This window comes from Mobula birostris, chromosome 4 (assembly GCF_030028105.1).
Source record: "Mobula birostris isolate sMobBir1 chromosome 4, sMobBir1.hap1, whole genome shotgun sequence".
NCBI lineage: Eukaryota > Metazoa > Chordata > Chondrichthyes > Myliobatiformes > Myliobatidae > Mobula > Mobula birostris.
The window spans coordinates 194,006,129-194,024,491 of NC_092373.1; the positions used below are offsets into that span (position 1 = coordinate 194,006,129).

Sequence of the window (18,363 nt, forward strand, 5' to 3'; positions counted from 1 at the left end):
ACTATTTGGCCCATTCGAGTCTGCTTCACCATTCAATCATGGCTGATCCTTTTTTCCCCTCCTCAGCCCCACTCCCTGGCCTTCCCCCTGTAACCTTTGATGTTGTGTCCAATCAAGAACCTATCAAGCTCTGCCTTTAATATACCCAACAACTTGGCTTCCATAGCTGCCTGTGGTAATAAATTCCACAAACTCACCACCCGCCAACTAGAGAAATTTCTCCACATCTGTTTTAAATGGATGCTCCTCTATCCTGAGGGTATGACCTCTTGGCCTAGACTCTCCCACCATGGGAAACATCCTTTCCAAATCTACTCTGTCTAGGCCTTTCAACATTCGTAAGGTTTCAATGAGATTCCCCCCCTTATTCTTCCAAATCCCAGTGAGTACAGACCCAGAGTCATTAAACCCTTGTATGATAACCCTTCCATTCCCAGAATTGTCCTTGTGAACCTCCTCTGAACCCTCTCCAATGCCAGCACATCTCTTCTTTGATGAGGAGCCCAAAACTCACAATACTCAAGGTGAGGCCTCACCAGTGCCTCGTAAAGCCTCAGCATCACATCCCTGCTCTTGCATTCTAGACCTCTTGAAATGAATGCTAACATTGCATTTAATATCCTCACCACTGATTCAACCTGCAAGCTGACCTTTGGGGTTGTCTGCACAAGTACTCCCAAGTCCCTTTGCATCTCAGAGTTTTGGATTTTCTTGCCAGTTAGAAAATAGTCTGCACATCTATTTTTACTACCAAAATGCTTTGCAGTATTGTATTTCACTTGCCACTTTCTTGCCCATTCTCCTAATCTGTCTAAGTCCTTCTGCATCCTACTAGTTTCCTGAACACTACCTGCCCCTCCACCAACTTCATATCATCTGCGAACTTGGCAACAAATCGATCTATTCCATCATTTAGATCATTGATGTACAGCATAAAGATGCAGTCTCAACACTGACCCCTGCAGAACACCACTAGTCACTGGCAGCCAACCAGGAAAGGATCCTTTTATTCCCACTTGCTGCCTCCTGCCAATTAGCCAATACTCTAACCGTGTTAGAAATTTTCCTGAAATACCATGGGCTCTTAACTTGGTAAGCAGCCTCATGTGTGGCAGCTTTTGAAAGGCTTTCCAAAAGTCCAAATGTACAATGTCCACTACATCCCCTTTATCTATCCTATGTGTAATTTCTTCAAAGAATTCCAACAGATTCATCAGGCAAGATTTTCCTTTAAGGAAACAATGCTGACTTTGTCCTATCTTGTCCTGTGTCACCAAGTACTCCATAACCTCATCCTTAACAATTGACTTTAACAACTTCCCAACCACTGAGGTTAGGCTAGCTTGTTTATTACTTTCTTTCTGCTGCCTTCCTCCTTTCTCAAAGAGTGAAGTGCCCTTTGCAATTTTCCAGTCCTCTGGCACCATGCCAGAGTCCAACGATTCCTGAAAGATCATTACTAAATCCTCGACATTCTCTACCACGACCTCTTTCAGAACCCTAGGATACAGTTCATCTGGTCTGGGTGATTTGTGTACCCTTGAGTCTTTCAGCTTTTTGAGCCCTTCTCCCTTTGTAATAGTAACTGCATATACTTCTCTTCCCTTGCACCCTTCAACATCGGACACACTGCTAGTGTTTTCCACAGCGAAGACTGATGCAAAATCCTCACTTAAGTTCATCTGCCATCTTTAACCCTGTTACTATTTTGCTGGCCTCATTTTCTAGTGGTCCTATATCCACTCTCATCTCTTTTATTTTTTTTTTTACATACTTGAAAAACCTTTTACTATCCACTTTGATATTGTTTGCTTTCATATTTCATCTTTTCCCTCTTAATGATTTTAGTTGCTCTCTATAGGATTTTAAAAGCTTCCCAATCCTGTATTTTCCCACTCATTTTTGCTTTGTTGTTTGCTTTTACATGAGTTTTGACTTCCCTTGCCAGCCATGGTTGTACAATTTTGCCATTTTTTGAAGAAATAAGTATTTCTTCATTCTTAGAATTTTAATATATATATATATATAAAAAAAATATATATATATAATATTTTATATTATGAAGGCTCGAACTAGCGACCTTCAAATCACTAGGCGAACGCTTTAACCACTTGGCCACACGCCAACACATTCTTGGAGTACATCTATCCTGTTCCTAATTTTTCTCAGAAACTTAAGCCATTGCTGCTCTGCTGTCATTCCTGCCAGCATCTCCTTCTAGTTTACTTTGGCCAGCTCCACTCTCATGCCACTGTAATTTCCTTTACCACTGAAATACCGCTATGTCAGACTTTACTTTCTCCTTATCAGATTTCAAGTTGAACTCAATCATAACGTGACCACTGCCTCTTGAGAGCTCTTTTACCTTAAGCTCCCTAATCATGTCTGGTACATAACACCCATTCCAGTTTAGCTGATTCCCTAGTAGGCTCAACGATAAACTGCTCTAAAGAGCCATTTTGTAGCCATTCAACAAATTCACTCTCTTGAAATTAATTACCAACCTGATTTTCCCAAACGACTTGCATGTTGGAATCCCCCATGACTATTATAGTATTGTCGTTTTATCGCACTTTTTCTATTTCCCATTGTAACCTGTGATCCACATCCCAGCTATTGTTTAGAGGCCTGTAAATAACTGTTGTCAAGGTCTTTTACCCTTGCAGTTTCTTAACTTGCCCCACAAGGATTCAACATCGTCCGATCCTATGTCACGTCTTTCTACTGATTTGATGCCATTCTTTACCAGCAGATCCACACCACCCCCTCTGCCTACCTCCCTATCCTTCTGACACTGTGTGTAACCTTGGACATTCAGCTCCCAACTACAACTATCCTTCTGCCATGATTCAGTGCTGGCCACAACATCATACCTGACAATCTGTAAAAGAGCAACATGATCATCCACCTTATTTTTTATACACCATGCATTGAGATATAACACTTTGAGTATTATATTTGCTACCCTTTTTGATTCTGCATCCCTAGTGCATTGGTACTCGTCCTGCTGGCTGTGATTTTGTCCTATCATCTGCCTGCCCTTCCTGACAGGCTGATTACGCGCTATCTTTGCTTTCCTACCATCCGTCCTATCCTGAGTCCCTTCACTCCATTTTCCACCCTCCCCCCGCCAAATTAGTTTAAATCCTCCTGAACAGCTCTAACAAGCCTGCCTGCGTGAATGTTGGTCCCCCTCAGGCTCAGGAGCACCTGTTATTTTTGGACAGATCATTCCTCCCCCAGAAGAGATCCCAATGATCCAAGAACCTGAAGCCCTGCCCCTGCACTAGCTTCTCAGCCACACGTTAATCTGCCAAATCAAGCAACACACATCAAAGTTGCTGGTGAACGCAGCAGGCCAGGTAGCATCTCTAGGAAGAGGTACAGTTGAGATTTCAGGCCGAGACCCTTTGTCAGGACTAACGAAGGGTCTCGGCCTGAAATGTTGACTGTACCTCTTCCTGGATTTGCTGCCTGGCCTGCTGCGTTCACCAGCAACTTTGATGTATGTTGCCTGAATTTCCAGCATCTGCAGAATCCCTCGTGTTTGCGAATCTGCCAAATCATCCTGTTTCTACCCTCACTGGTGCGTGGCTCAGGCAGCAATCTAGAAATTGCTATCCTGGAGGTCCTGCTTCTGAACTTTCTGCCTAGCTCTCTGAATTCTCTTTTCAAGACCTCTTTGCTTTTCCTTCCTATGTCATTGGTACCAATATGTACCAAGACAATAGACTGCTCTCCCTCCCCCATCAAAATGTTGCAGATGTGATCTGAGCCATCCCTGACCCTGGCACCTGGGAGGCAACATAGCATTCGGGTGTCCTGTTCATGTCGATAAATCTGTCTGTTCCCCTGACTATTGAGCCCCCTATCAATACCTCTTCCCACTTCTCCCTTTCCCTTCTGCACCATGGACCCATCCTCAGTGCCAGTAAGCCAGCCTCTGTGGCATTCCACTTGGGAGGTCATCCCCTACAACAGTATCAGAAACAGTATACTTACTATTGAGGGGAATGGCCACAGAGGTGCTCTGTGCTAACTGCCTATTCACCTTCCCATCTCTTCTTGTGACAGTCACCCAGCTACCTAACTCCTGCAACTTTGGAGTGACTGCTTCCCTGTAACTCTGATCAATGATCTCCTCGCTCTCCCATACAAGCTGAAGGCCATCCAGCTACTGCTCCAGATCCCTAACACGGCCTTCAAGAAGCTGCAGCTGGATGCACTTAACGTAAATGTAGGGTCCTGTAGGGTCTCCCAGGACTCCAACATCCAGCATGAAGAACATACAACAGCCATTTGCTACACTAGGTACAGAAAGCAGGTGGGAGGGGGTAAAAAAGAGATCCTCAGCAGAAATTACCCAGAGCCGAAGCCTCCTTTGAGCCAAAACCTGACACTCCTACTCTCACCACTGGCCTATTCCCAACAAGGGCTGCCCCGCTTGTCCCTTCTGTACTTTTAAACAAGTGTTGCCGACCTGCAAGAAACCTCGTCGGTGTGGCCTGCTCCTGGTGCTGATTGGGCTGTCGGAATGACCCCAAACACCTGTGAAGCTCCCCTCTTAAACAAGCGTTGCTGACCTGTGAGAAACCTCCTTGCTGTGGCCTGCTCCTGCTGCTGAAAGAGGGTGGTGAATCTGGATTTAATTGCTACATTTGGCTTTGAAAGCCAAGTCATTGGGTATATACAAAGTGGAGTTTGGTAGGCTCTTGATTAGTAAGAGTGTCAAAGGCTATGGGGAGAAGGTAGGAGAGTGGGGTTGAGAGAGAAAATAAATAAGCCATGATCAAATGTGAATCACACTTGATGGGCCAAAGGGACTAATTCTGTTCCTTTTGTCTTGAGGATTACCCAGCAGTAATATAGCAATACACCAGAGAAATGGGCTCTGTGGCCCAACTCCTGTGCCAGGCAAGATGCCTATTTGCTTACATTTGGCCCATCACATTTTCTATCTATGTCTTGCTCTCAGAGGCCTTTAAGCTCTTTAAATGTTTCTGATTAGAATTTTTTTTTTTTTTTTTTGGAGCTTGTGTGTGAGTCTGTATGTGTGTGCACGTTTGTGCATCCGTGCGTGCGTCCATGATTATGTCTTTTTCATGGCTTTTACAAGGCACGGAATAAGAGAGAGACTGTGTGGCGTACCACTCCTCACACAGACATTTTGGCAGTACTTTCCCTTTATTTTACGAGGTCGAATTGCGACTCGACTCTCAACCTGGCATGGATGTACTTGGGAGCGGACCCAACTGGTTTCGAACCCGGGAACCTCTGCTCCCGGGTCCGGCGCCGATGTCATTGTGCCACCAGCCGGCCCGATGATGATTAGAAATTTAAAAAGCATTCAAGCAAACTCAAATAATTTCACTGCTTGAATCTTTTTTAAATTTCTAATCATCAGAAACATTAAACACTAGAAATTCATTAAAGAAAACGTAATTTCAAGTTCCTGAGTGTCAATATCTCTGAGGACCTAACCTGGTCGCAACATATTGATGCAGCTCTAAAAGAAGTTTGGCTGGTGGTGTAGTGGACTTCGAGGTGTATGGTCTGGAGTTTGAATCCGGCCGGGTCCCAGCGTGGGCTGCAGTAGTATCTGTGCGGAAGAAAGGCCAGGCAATCTACCTCTGTCTTGCTACAAAAACCCTATGGGCAGCTACACTATCCACAGGGTCGCCATGAGTCGACGATGACTGGACAGCTCTCAACAACGACAACAAAGGCGGCAAGACAGCGGCTGTATTTCATTAGGAGTTTGAGGAGATTCCGTTTGTCGATTTAAAACAGACAATCCTGTTTTGGAGAGCATTCTGACGGGCTGCATCACCATCTGGTATGGGGGATGGGAGGGCTACTGCACAAGATCAAAATAAGTTGCAGAAACTTATCATGGCTACCAGCCCCCAGTTATAAGACGTCTTCAAGGAGCGGTGCTCATCATTAAGGATTCCCGCCACCCAGGACGCAGCGCCTTCACACTTTTACTGTCTGGAAGGAGGTACAGAAGCCTGAAAGTACACACTCATTGATACAGGAACAGCTTCTTCTCCTTTACCATACAGTTTTCTAAATGGACTTTGAACCCATGAGCACTACCTCACTACTTTTTATTTGTTTTTTTCACTAATTTTAACAGAACTATTTAATAGACACTATATTTAATGTAACTCAGCTTTTTCTCTATTTATCATGTATTTCATTGTACTGCTGCTATAAAGTGAACAAATTTCACGACATATGCTGGTAATATTAAATCTGATGCTGATGAGGAACCTTTCTTTTAAATGGTTGGTGCGTCCATTCAAATATTCTGTGCTGCAGACCCCAGGCTTCCCTTGAGGTAAAAGCTGAGAGGGGATGTCAAAGTAAATTTTTATGCAATGATGGGCACACAGAATGCTCTGCCTGGCCTAAGGAACTTATGAGGAAAGTTGAACAAGCTAGGGTTTTTCTCTTTGGAGAGGAGGAGGATGAGAGCTGAGTGGTAGTGGTGTACAGGATGGAGAGAGGCGTAGATCAAGTAGTTAGCCAGAGACATCTTCCCACAGTGTGAAAAGGCTAATCTCAGGGGTATAATTTTAAGGTGATTGGAGGAAAGTATTGGGGACATCATGGGTAAGGTTTCTTATATAGAGAGTGAGTGCGTGGAACCCCCTGCCAGGGGTGGTGCTAGAGACAGATACATTAGGGGCATTTAAGAGACTCTTAGACGGGCACATGGATGATAGAAAACTGAAGGACTATGTAGGAATTGGATTGTAGGAGGGTTAGATCAGAGTTTCCCAAACTGGGGTCCATGGACTTCTTGCTTAATGGTATTGGTCCATGGTGTAAAAAAAGATTGGGAACCTCTGGGTTAGATTGATCTTGGAGTAGGTTAAAAGGTCAGCACAACATCATGGGCAGAACAATCTGAACTGTGCTGTAATGTTCCATGCATGTTCTTTGAGGGTTAGATGTACACCGGTGCGCTCTCTGTGGGTCAAGCGTAGAGCAGAGACCTGGTGTGCTGGCATTTGGGTCTGTATGTGGTTCGGATGCTGGCTGCTTTTGGAGTTGATGCTGGGAAGGAAAAGCTGTCCCAGCGGCGTGGCGGTCACGATGAGCTGGGTTATGAGATGGTGGCTGTCCTGGGAGTTCTCTCAGCCCACACGTTCTGACCTGCTGAACAAAACCCCATGCTCTATTGTGAATACCATTGTTTAATTGAGTTACTAATTTGTTTATTAACTAAGAGAACAAGGGCAATCATTGCTGGTTGTGGCGCCGTGGAATCCCTCTGAGAGCACTCTCCAATGACAACAGGCCTCTTTTGAATGGAGATAATTCAGTACACAATGGAGCTGCATTTCCTTATATTCACTCTCTTTAGGACTTTTTAAATATATATATGTATATCCGTGAGCACAATGCTGGCCCACAGTCTACATCAGATAGCTTATTTTAGAATTATTGAAGTCGGTGGGCTCTGGATTGTTAACCACTTCCCTTCTAGAAGAATGTCTCGTGGGTCAACTGTTCGTGTGTTTGTCGGGTGAGTGTTATTGTGAAGACGAGTGGGCCCAGTGTGGTGACTGATGTTTAACTGGGTGTGTATCTAATTGTTGTAAGGCATTAAAGGGAGTAAACGCAGGCCATGTGTTTCCTCGACTTCCTCCATTGTTTAATATACTATCCTGGTGGTCACGCAGAACAGGAACAGATCTTTCATTGACTTTAGTTTGGCATTCAATACTGTGATCCCCTCCAAGCTGATCGCCAAAATTCACCAGCTTGGTATCAGCTCATCCCTCTGCAATTGGACCTTGGACTTTCTGACTAACAGACCCCAATCTGTTAAGTTACACAACCTCTCCTCCTCCATTCTCACCCTGAATACTGGCGTGCCTCAAGGTTGTGTGCTGAGCCCTCTTCTGTACTCCCTTCTCACCTATGACTGCGTCCCTGTACACGGTTCTAACTCCATAATCAAGTTCACAGACGACACCACAGTGATTGGCCTGATCAGAGGGGATGACAAGGCGGCCTACAGGGACGAGGTCCAGCACCTGGCTGCGTGGTGTGCTGATAACAACCTGACCCTTTAATACCCAGAAGACCAAGGAGATCATTGTGGACTTCAGGCATGCCAGGAGTCACACTCACGTCCCCATGTACATCAACAGAACTGTAGTGGAGCATGTATCAAGCTTCAAATTCCCTGGTGTCCACATTTCTGAGGATCTCACCTGGTCCCTGAACTCCCCCATCCTGATCAAAAAGACACAACAGCGCCTTTATTTCCTGCGGAGCATCAAGAAAGCTTACCTCTGTCCCAGGATATTGATGGACTTTTACCACTGTACCATTGAGAGCGTATTCACCAACTGCATCTCAGTGTGGTATGGTAATTGTCCTGTATCGGACCGCAAAGCACTCCAGCATGTGGTGAAAACTGCCCAGCGGATTATCGGCACCCAGTTGCCCACCATCGAGAACATCTACCATAAACACTGCCTGGGCAGGGCGAAAAGCATTATCAAGGATGCATTTCACCCTAACCATGGACTTTTTACTCTTCTCCCATCCAGTAGGTGCTACAGGAGCCTCCGATCCCACACCAGCAGGCACAGGAAGAGCTTCTTCCCTGAGGCTGTGACCCTGCTAAATCTCTCATCACAGCGCTAAGCAGTATTGCACCCATATTGGACTGTCTCAGTACTTTAATACTTGTATGTTGTAGCACTTTTTATTCAGTTATTTTGTAAATAATATTCTTTTGCACTTCTGGTCAGATGCTAAATGCATTTCATTGGCTTTGTATCTGTACTCGGCACAATGACAATAAAGTTGAATCTAATCTAATCCTTTCGGCCCGGCGAGTCGGTGCTGGCCATCAAGCACTCATTGCCACTGACATTATGTTAATCCTATTTTATTGCCATCAACTCTCCTTTGGGTTCTGCCACTCAGTTTACAGTGACCAGTGTAAAACTTGTGTGCCTTTCTTGTCGGGAAGAAACGAGAGCTTCCTGTGCTTAGTGTGCAAACCCCACACAGACAGCACCCAAGGCAGGGATTGAACCTGGGTTGCTGAAGGTGTGAGGCAGCTGCATTTACTTTTGTTAAAACTAGGGGTGGCACAGCAACATAACCCAGCAGCCCGGGTTCAGTTCCTGCTGCTGTCTTTAAGGAGATTGCACGTTCTCCCTGTGACCGTGCAGGTTTCCTCCAGGTGCTCAGGTTTCCTCCACAGTCCACAGGTCTACCGGTTGGTAGGCTAAGTTGTTATTTTAAATTGTCCTGTGATTAGGCTGGGAATAAATTGGTGGATTGCTGGGTGGTATGGCTTGAAAGGTCGGATGGGCCTAATTAATAAAATATTTAAAAAGAAACTTCTCTTTGGAAAGCCTTCTGATTTGTCTTTCTTTATATTATTTAGTGATGTAGAGTAGAACAGGCCATCCCAGGCCAAAGAGCTGTAACACCCAGCAAGCCCACCTTTTCAATCCTAGCCTAATCAATGGATAGTTTACAATGACTAACTAACCTACTAACCCATAGTCTTTAGACTGTGGCATGAAACCGAAGCGCCCAGAGGAAGTCCACACACTCCCAAGAACTTGCAGGTGGCATCGGACTTGAGCACTGATGACTTAAGCTGTAATGGAGCCATGTTAACTGCTACGCTACTGCGACACCCTAAAACTCTTATATCCTACAACTCAGTAATTTTTGTTTCGTCTTGTCTTTCACATTCTCTTTTTGCTGGACTACTTGGATATCTAGTTATCATAATCTCTTAAAATAACATCCTGTCCCTTGCTGCTTGAGGTACTGGAAGGTATCTGTGGTTTACTATTCTGGCAATTGGCTAACGTCCAGACTCATTCCAGCTGAAGATCGGAAGTGGTCATATTCCTCTCCAGTAATGAGTATCTTTGTTAGAACAAAATGTCAATGTTCTGGACGTTTGAGTGGAATGTCCTTTTGTTGGGTAATCTAAATATTTACCTTGTGGTTTATCATTTTCAATTTTTTTTCAATCATTTTCAATCATTTTTCCTTTTTTTTTGCAGAAAATGACAATGCTGGATGCGTCTTACTACATACATCCAGAAAAGTAAGTTGGCTTCATTTCCCCCAGTTCAAACTCGGTGTATGTTCATGGTCATCTGCTGCTGTAGCCCATCCACTTCATGTTTCAACATGTTGTGCATTGAGATGCTTTTCTACACACCACTGTTGTAATATATGGCTATTTGAGCTACAGTTGCTTTTCCATCAACTCTGACCATTCCCCTGACCTCTCTCATTAACAAGGCATTTTCTCCCACAGAACTGCTACTCAATGGATGTTTATTTTTCACACCCAGAACAGCAGCTTCTGAGATGCTCAAACCACCCCATCTGGCACCAACAAACACTTAGCTCAACATTACTTGGATCACACTTCTTCCCCATTCTGATGTTTGGTTTGAACCACAACTGAACCTCTTGCCCATGTCTACATGTTTTTATGTATTGAGTTGCTGCCATATGATTGGCTGATTGTATATTTGCATTAATGAGCAGGTGTACCCAATAAGCTGGCTACTGAGTGTGCTGGAAGAATTTTTACCTTAGCAAAACCATCAGAGTCTGGTTCAGAAAATCACCTTTTCTGGTGTTAAATTGACAGTGATGCTATGATATTTTATTCTTTCTGCATTTCTATAAAATTCCCTTTGGATTCTACCACTCTGTACAGAGGACCATTTACCTCCCAACTTGTACATCTTTTCAATCAGTGAAGAAATTGGAGCACCAGGGAAAGAGCCCAGGAGCTCAGCGTGCTTGCAAACCGAACACAGACACCATCCAAGGCTGGAATTGAACCTGGGTTTTGATATTCAATGCTATTTGAAAGGTAACAGTTCAATCAGTGATCATTTAATCAGCTGGCAGAGCTATTGACTCACAACACCAGAGAACGTGGGTTCAATCCTGACTTTGGGTGCTGTCTGAATGGAGTTTGCAGGTTCTTCCTGTTCTCACAGCTAGATGTTGAATGAATCTTCAAGATGGTACCAGCGAACTACACGGCCAACGGTGACGTCCCACAGATAGTAAAATAGGTAGTTTTGTGAACCACTTCTTTCAAATATGATTTTACCAATGAGCTGCATGTGATTGGAACCTGTGATTTACATTTTGGTGTTTTTGGGCTGATTGAACGATCTGGCGTTTTGCTGTCTGCGAGGGAATTTGAGTTTGGGAGTGGAGTGTGAGGCCTACAGATGGATGTGAGCCCATGATTGACTCCGTGACTTCTCTCTGATTGAGGTATTGAGCAAAGTTAAAGTGATGAGGGTGAGAGTGGCTTGTGTGGGTGTTTGGTGCCATCTGTCTGTGTTTGGCCAATCTTCCACTCTCTGACGAGTTGCTGTCAGGGGAAAATGCAGGAGTCTTGGATTACAAGTTGCAAGGATTGATCAGTGAGGCGGTGGACTCATTTTGGGGGACTTTGGGGTTCACACTGCATGCATTTATGGATTCTGGGTTCTCTTGCTGTTTTTGAGCATTTAATTGGGGCGATTGGTGCAGAGTGGGGTACTTTGGCAAAGAATAGCCCTGTGGCCTAGCGGCATGGTGCTGATCTGAAGTAAACTGAATGCTCCTGGACTCCTGGTTTCAAGTTTGATGTTCTGTGTTTGTCACTGGCTTTTGTGCGGTTTGTGCAATTTGTTCTTTTATCATGCTTTGGATGTTTGATTTTTTTTTTTCTCTTTGAACGCATTCCATAGTGTTTCTTTGTTTCATGGCTGCCTGTGGGAGGATGAATCTCAGAATTGTATTCTATATACGTAATTTGATAAATTTACTTTGAACTTTGGCTCGAATGGTCCAGATTGATCAAAGGGCTAGTTTCTGTGCTATACCTGTCCATGATTGAGTGAAGTGAGGTGGGGGTATTGATTTTGGCTCATTAAGACCATAAGACATAAGAGCAGAATTAGGCCATTCGGCCTATTGGGTCTGCACTGCCGTCTGACCATGGCTGATTGTCTATGCCGGCTCTCTGTTGTAACAGCTTCATTCATGGAGATACAGATGTTGGAATCTGAAGAACAAACAACCTGCTGGAGGAACTCAGCAGGCCGAGCAGCATCTGTGGGGTGGGGGAAACAAATTGTTATTTTGGGTCAAAACCTTGCATATTCCCTCCATCCCATATGGTGCTGCTCAACCTACCAAGTTCTTCCTGCAGATTTGTTGCCACAATTATATTCATTCTGTTCTTACTCCATGGATCTGCAGTCTGTTTTCATTTTTCAAGCGCGTGTACTGTTATCTTCAGACTAATAAACAAAGATTCTGCTGATGCTGGAGATTTATTTAATCCCGGCACAGAATAGGCTCTTCTGGCCTTTTGAGCCATCTCGCTAGGAACCTACCAATTTAACTCTAAGCCTAGTCGAAGGAAAATTTACAATTAAAGAGAGGAGTTGACCAGAATTGATTGGAAAAGAACACTGGCAGGGATGATGGCAGAGTAGCAATGGCTGGAATTTCTGGAAGCAATTTGGAAGACACAGGATATATACAAGCCAAAGAGGAAGAAGTATTCTAAAGGAAAGATGACACAACTGTGGCTAATGAGAAGTCAAAGCCAAAGAGAGCATATAATAGAGCAAAGATTAGTGGGAAGTTAGAAGATTGGGAAACTTTAAAAAAAAACTAACAGAAGGAACCAAAAGAATAATTAAGAATGTAAAGATGGAATATGAAAGTAAGCTAACCAATAATATTAAAGAGCATACCAAAAATTTCTTCAGATACATAGTGTAAAAGAGAGGCGAGAGTGGCTATTGGACCACTGGAAAACTATGCTGGAGAGGTAGTAGTGGGGGGGGGGGGGAAACAATAAAATGGCAGATGAACTAAAGTATTTCGCATCAGTTTTCACTGTGGAAGGCATTAGCAGTACGGTGGAAGTCCCAGGTGTCATGAGTCATGAAGAGTGTGAAGTTACCATAACCAGAGAGAAGGTTCTTGTGAAACTGAAAGGTCTGAAGATAGATAAGCTACCTGCACCAGATGGTGTGTACCCCAGAGTTCGGAAAGAGGTGGCTGAAGAGATTGTGGAGGTGTCAGTAATGATCTTTGAAGAATCACTAGATTCTAGAAGACTGGAAAATTGCAAATGTCATTCTCTCCTTCAAGAAGGGAGACAGGCAGAAAAAAGGAAGCTATAAGCTAGGTAGTCTAACCTCAGTGGTTGGGAAGATGTTGGAGTCGATTTATTAAGTATGAGATCTCAGGGTACTTGGAGACACATGATAAAATAGGCCATAATCAGCAAGGTTTCCTCAAGGGAAAATCTTGCCTGACAAATCTGTTGGAATTATTCAAAGAAATACCAAGCAGGATAGACTAAGAGAATTGGTTGATGTCTACTTGGATTCTCAGAAGGCCTTTGACAAGGTACCACGCATGAGACTGCTTAACAAGCTATGTGCCCATGGTAATAGAGGAAAGATTCTAGTATGGATAAAGCAGTGGTTGATTGGCAAGCGACAAAGCGTGAATAAAAGGAGCCTTCTCTGTCTGGCTGCCAGTGACTAGTGGTGTTCCATGGGGGTTTCTGTTGGGACCAATTCATTTTGTGTTGTATGTCAATGATTTGAATGATGGAATTGATGACTTTGTTGCAAAGTTTGCAGATGATGTGAAGATGGGTGAGGGGCAGGTAGTTTTGAGGAAGTAGAGTGGCTTCAGGAAGACTTCAGACAGATTGGGAGAATGGGCAAAGAAGTGGCAGATGAAATATAGTGTCAGGAAGTTTATGGTCATGCACTATGGTAGAAGAAATGAAAGGATTGACTATTTTCTAAATGGAGAGAAAATACAAAAAACTGAGGCACAAAGAGACTTAGGAATCCTTGTTAAGGATTCCCTAAAGGTTAATTTGCAGGTTGAGTCTGTGCTGAGGAAGCCAAATGCAATGTTAACATTCATTTCAAGAGGACTAGAATATAAAAGCAAGGATGTAACGTTGAAACTTTAAAAAGCACTGATGAGGTCTCACTCGGAGTATTGTGAGCAGTTTTGGGCCCCTTATCTTTGAAAGGATGTGATGAAGCTGTAGAGGGTTCAAAGGGAATTCACAAAAATGATTCCAGGTTTGAATAGCTTGTCATATGAAGAGTGTTTGATGGCTCTGGGCCTGTATTCACTCGAATTCAGAAGAATGAGGGGTGACTTCATTGAAAGCTATCGAATGGTGAATGGCCTGGATAGAATGGATGTGGAGAGGATGTTTCCTATGCTAGGAGAGTCTTAAGACCAGAGGACACAACTCCAGAATAGATGGGTATCATTTTAGAACAGAGATGAGGAATTTCTTTAGCCAAAATGGTGAATCCATGGAATTTGTTTCCACAAACTGTTGTGGAAGCCAAGTCTTTATGTATATTTAAGGCAGAGCTTGATAGATTCTTGATTCGTCAAGGCAATGAGGGATATGGGGAGAAGGCAGGAGATTGGGGCTGAGAGGGAAATTGGATCAGCCATGATGAAATGGTGGAGCAGACTTGATGGATCAAATGGCCTAATTCTGCTCCTATATCTTACCTTGTACTTGGGTGGTGGGGTGGAGATGAGTCTTTACCAAAGGAGGTGTAAGACGCTCCTTCCCTCCGCTAGCCCACAGGTCACCCTTGGGCAAGGTGTAGCACCTGTTTAGCCTCCCTCCCCCCCCCCCCCCCCAAATCAGGGTCACGTCATGCCACAAGAGCAGGTGGTGGATGGTCGTTTGAGCAGCTGGTGCGTATCACAAGTCCTGGCTATGCGACCACCGATGCCAGGCAGGCCATCTCTGAGGAGTATTGATAATGGCTGGGGTCACCAATCTTGTAAAGACACTGCACAGAAGAAGGCAATGGGAAACCATTTCTGTGGAATTTGACAAGAACAATCATGGTCATAAGACCATAATCGCCCACGTCATAGGATTCAGCACATGATGTTGATGAATTAGACTATAAACCAGTGGTTCTTTGGACTGAGAGGAAACTGGAGCACCTGGAGGAAACCCACATGTTCACGGGGAGGACATACAGAGACTCTTTTTCAGAAATGGCGCCAGAATTGAACTCTGAGCTGTAATAGTGTTACATTAACCACTATGCCACGGTGGTGCCCCTCTTGTGCACCACACACAAAATGCTGGAGGAACTCGGCAGGTCAGGCAGCATCTATGGAGGGGACTAAACAGTCGAGGTATCAGGCCTGATAAAGAGTCTTGGCCTTAAATGTCAACTGTTCAGTAGCCTTCTTTGCTGCTTGACTTGCTGAGTTTTGCTTGCATTTTGTGTGTCTGTCTCCAGACTACAATGGTGCCAGAAGTAAAGCTGGGCACTGCATTCCAAATCCTAGCATCCTGCATGGAAACAATCTTCTCTTTCATCTGGTCTTTTTGCTAGTTGTCCTCAAGCTGTGTCCTCTGATTTTTAACCCTCTTGCCATGGCCTTGATAGGTGTTTGTGGTTTGGGCAGGCGTACAAGATTTTAAATTTGGGACCCTAAACCTGCACACCATGCTGGGATGAGCATTACAATCCATTGCTAATGGCTCTAGGACAGAAACAAGATGACATCTTGTGCACAGCTGCTGGGGATGTAATGATGGCCTTCGACATAATTGCATTTTGCCTTCCCATCCACACAGGCCAAGCCCTGCATGCTGGTGGACACCTGAAAGCAGAGATATAACAAAGATTATTTATAAAAATTAAAACTGGAGTAAACTAGAACATAGAACTGTACATTACAGACCCTTCAGCCTACAATATTGTGCCAATCCTTTAACCTACTCCAATTTCAGCCTACTTCAGTCTCTCTTCTCTCTATTTCTATTCCCCATCTGGCTGCTTTTTTTTTTATATATATATAACCCCTTCTCTTCTCACCTGCCTGTCACCTTCCTCTTCCTTCCATTTCTAATATGGTCTACTCTCCTCTCCTATCAGATTCCTACTTCTGCCTTTTACCTTTTCCACGTACTATTCTCAACTTCTTCAACACTCTGCCTCCTCACGTATGACCTTCCAGCTCCTGGTCCTTCCCCTCTCTCCACCACCTTATTCTGGCTCCTTTTGCCTTCCTCTTCCATCCTGCTGAAGAGTCTTGGCCCAAAAGTTCAACAGTTTATTCCTTTCCATGGATGCTGCCTGAGTTGGTGAGCTCCTCGAGCATTTTCTGTGTGTTATTCTGGATTTCCAGCATTTCAGAATTGCCACACACACACATAACCTTCCAATTTTTCTTCATCCAAATTGGACTCTAAGATTATGAGGAACACAAAATCCATGAAATCAGGCAGAACTTTATCAGAATAACCAGGTCAACATGGAACTCTACAGTAGTGCTGGAGGTCAGGATTGAGTCTGGGTGCAGCTTTATTGTCGTACAAATATTCCTTGTGATCATAAAATGTAGAGCAGCATTAGGCTATTCGGCCCATCACATCTGCCCCCCATTTTATCATGGCTGATTTATTATCCATATTGAACCCATTTTCTTGCCTTTTCCCCCATTCTCTATTCCCCATAGAGGAGGGGGGAGAAGATGGCGGCGCGACGCAGCGCGTGCGGCCTCTCAGGTGAATGATATCGTATTTGTAAGTAGGATGCCGTGCACAATTCTGATTTGATGGAGACAGACGTGAGAAGCACAGAGGAACATCTGGAGAAACTTCTGAAATGCCCGGTTCGCTGCTGCTACTGTGCAATCGAGAATCTCCGGAGGGGAAGGCCCCAAATCCTCGGCTTTGCCTGTTTCTGGAGGCTGGGGTTGGGATCGAAGCAGTCGGCAGAGATGGTGCTCGGTGTCGGAGGGCTGGTCGGAGGCTCGAAGTTTTCAGACAGACTCAGGATGCTGCATTGGCAAGTTTGCGGTGCTGGAAGCTCATGGCAGGGAGAGTTTTCTTCCTTCTCCTGTCTGCATGAGATGATGGGACTTTCAAGAGACTTTGAGACTTTTTTTGCCGTGCCCATAGTCTGTTCTTCATCAAATTACAGTATTGCTTGGACTGTTGTAACTATATGTTATAATTATGTGGTTTTTGTCAGTTTTTCAGTCTTGGTCTGTCTTGTGTTTCTGTGATATTACACTGGAGGAACATTGTATCATAATGCATGCATTACTAAATGATAATAAAATAGGATTGCATGTCCTCATAATCTAATCTAATCTAATAACCTTTGATCTCCTTATTAATCAAGAACTTGTCAACCTCCACCATAACTTGGCCTCCACAGCTGTCTGTAGCAAAATTCAAAGTAAAATTAATTAACAGAGTACGTATATGTCACCATATAGAACGCCTGAGATTCTTTTTCCTTTGGGCATACTCAGCAAATCTATAGAACAATAACTGCAGAATGGATCAAAGAACAACAAAGTGTGCAAGTGCAGAAATAAATGAATAGCAATAAATAACAAGGCAAGTAGTAACAAAATAAAGAATCCTTAAAGTGAGTTATTTGGCTGTGGGAACACCAGAAATGGAATTGGTGTAGTTATCTTTTGTCAAAAGCCTGATGGTTGAGGGGTAGTAACTATTTCTGCTGGTTCAAGTCTTGAGGGTCTTGTATCTTCTATCTGATGGCAGCAGTGAGAAAAGAGCAAGGCTTGTGTAGTGAGGATCTTTGATGGGTGCTGCTTTTCTACGGCAGTGTTTCATATAGATGTGCTCAATGGTTGGGAAAGTTTTACCTAATATGTACTGTGCTAAATCCACTACCTTTTGTTGGATTTCCCACTCAAAGACATTAGTGTTCCATACCAGGCTGTAATGCAGCCAGTCAGCACACTTTTCACCGCACATCTTTAGAAGTTTGCCAAGGGTTTTTTGATGACATGCTGAATCTCTAGAGCCTGGAGGGCGTAGTTTCTTCATCACTGTGGATATAAGTGGCATTGGGTGGTAGTCATTGAGACAGGCGACCATGCTCTTCTTCAGCCCCCGTACAATTGAAGCCTGCTTGAAACAGGTGGGTACCACACTGCCAGAGTGAGAGGTTGAAGATGGCCGTAAACACACCAGCCAGCTGGTCAGCACAGGTCTCCAGTACTCAGCCAGGTACCCTGTCCGGACCAAATGCTTTCCTTGGATTAACACTCTTGAAGGCAGCTCACATGTCATCTTCAGATACTGAGACCAAGGGATCATCAGGAGATAGAATGTGTGATCGTTCCTCCCTGTTCCAGTGGTCAAACCAAACATAAAAGGCATTGAGCTCATCTGGGAGTGAAGCTGTGCTGTTCTCCACGTTGCTAGATTTAACTTTGGAGGATGTTGTGATATTGAAACCCTGCTACAGCTATTGAACAATC

At 44.1% G+C, this 18,363-nt stretch overlaps 1 protein-coding gene across 15 annotated transcripts in view; it reads left to right on the top strand.

Moving 5' to 3' along the window:
* Nucleotides 1-18,363, top strand: part of slc4a11 (solute carrier family 4 member 11) — a 316,800-nt gene that overhangs the window by 143,927 nt on the left and 154,510 nt on the right. For all 15 annotated transcript variants that reach the window (XM_072256724.1, XM_072256731.1, XM_072256719.1 and 12 more), the window contains one exon: nucleotides 10,062-10,105. In XM_072256724.1, coding sequence (XP_072112825.1) covers nucleotides 10,062-10,105 — 44 coding nt within the window. The remainder of the gene's footprint in view (nucleotides 1-10,061; nucleotides 10,106-18,363) is intronic.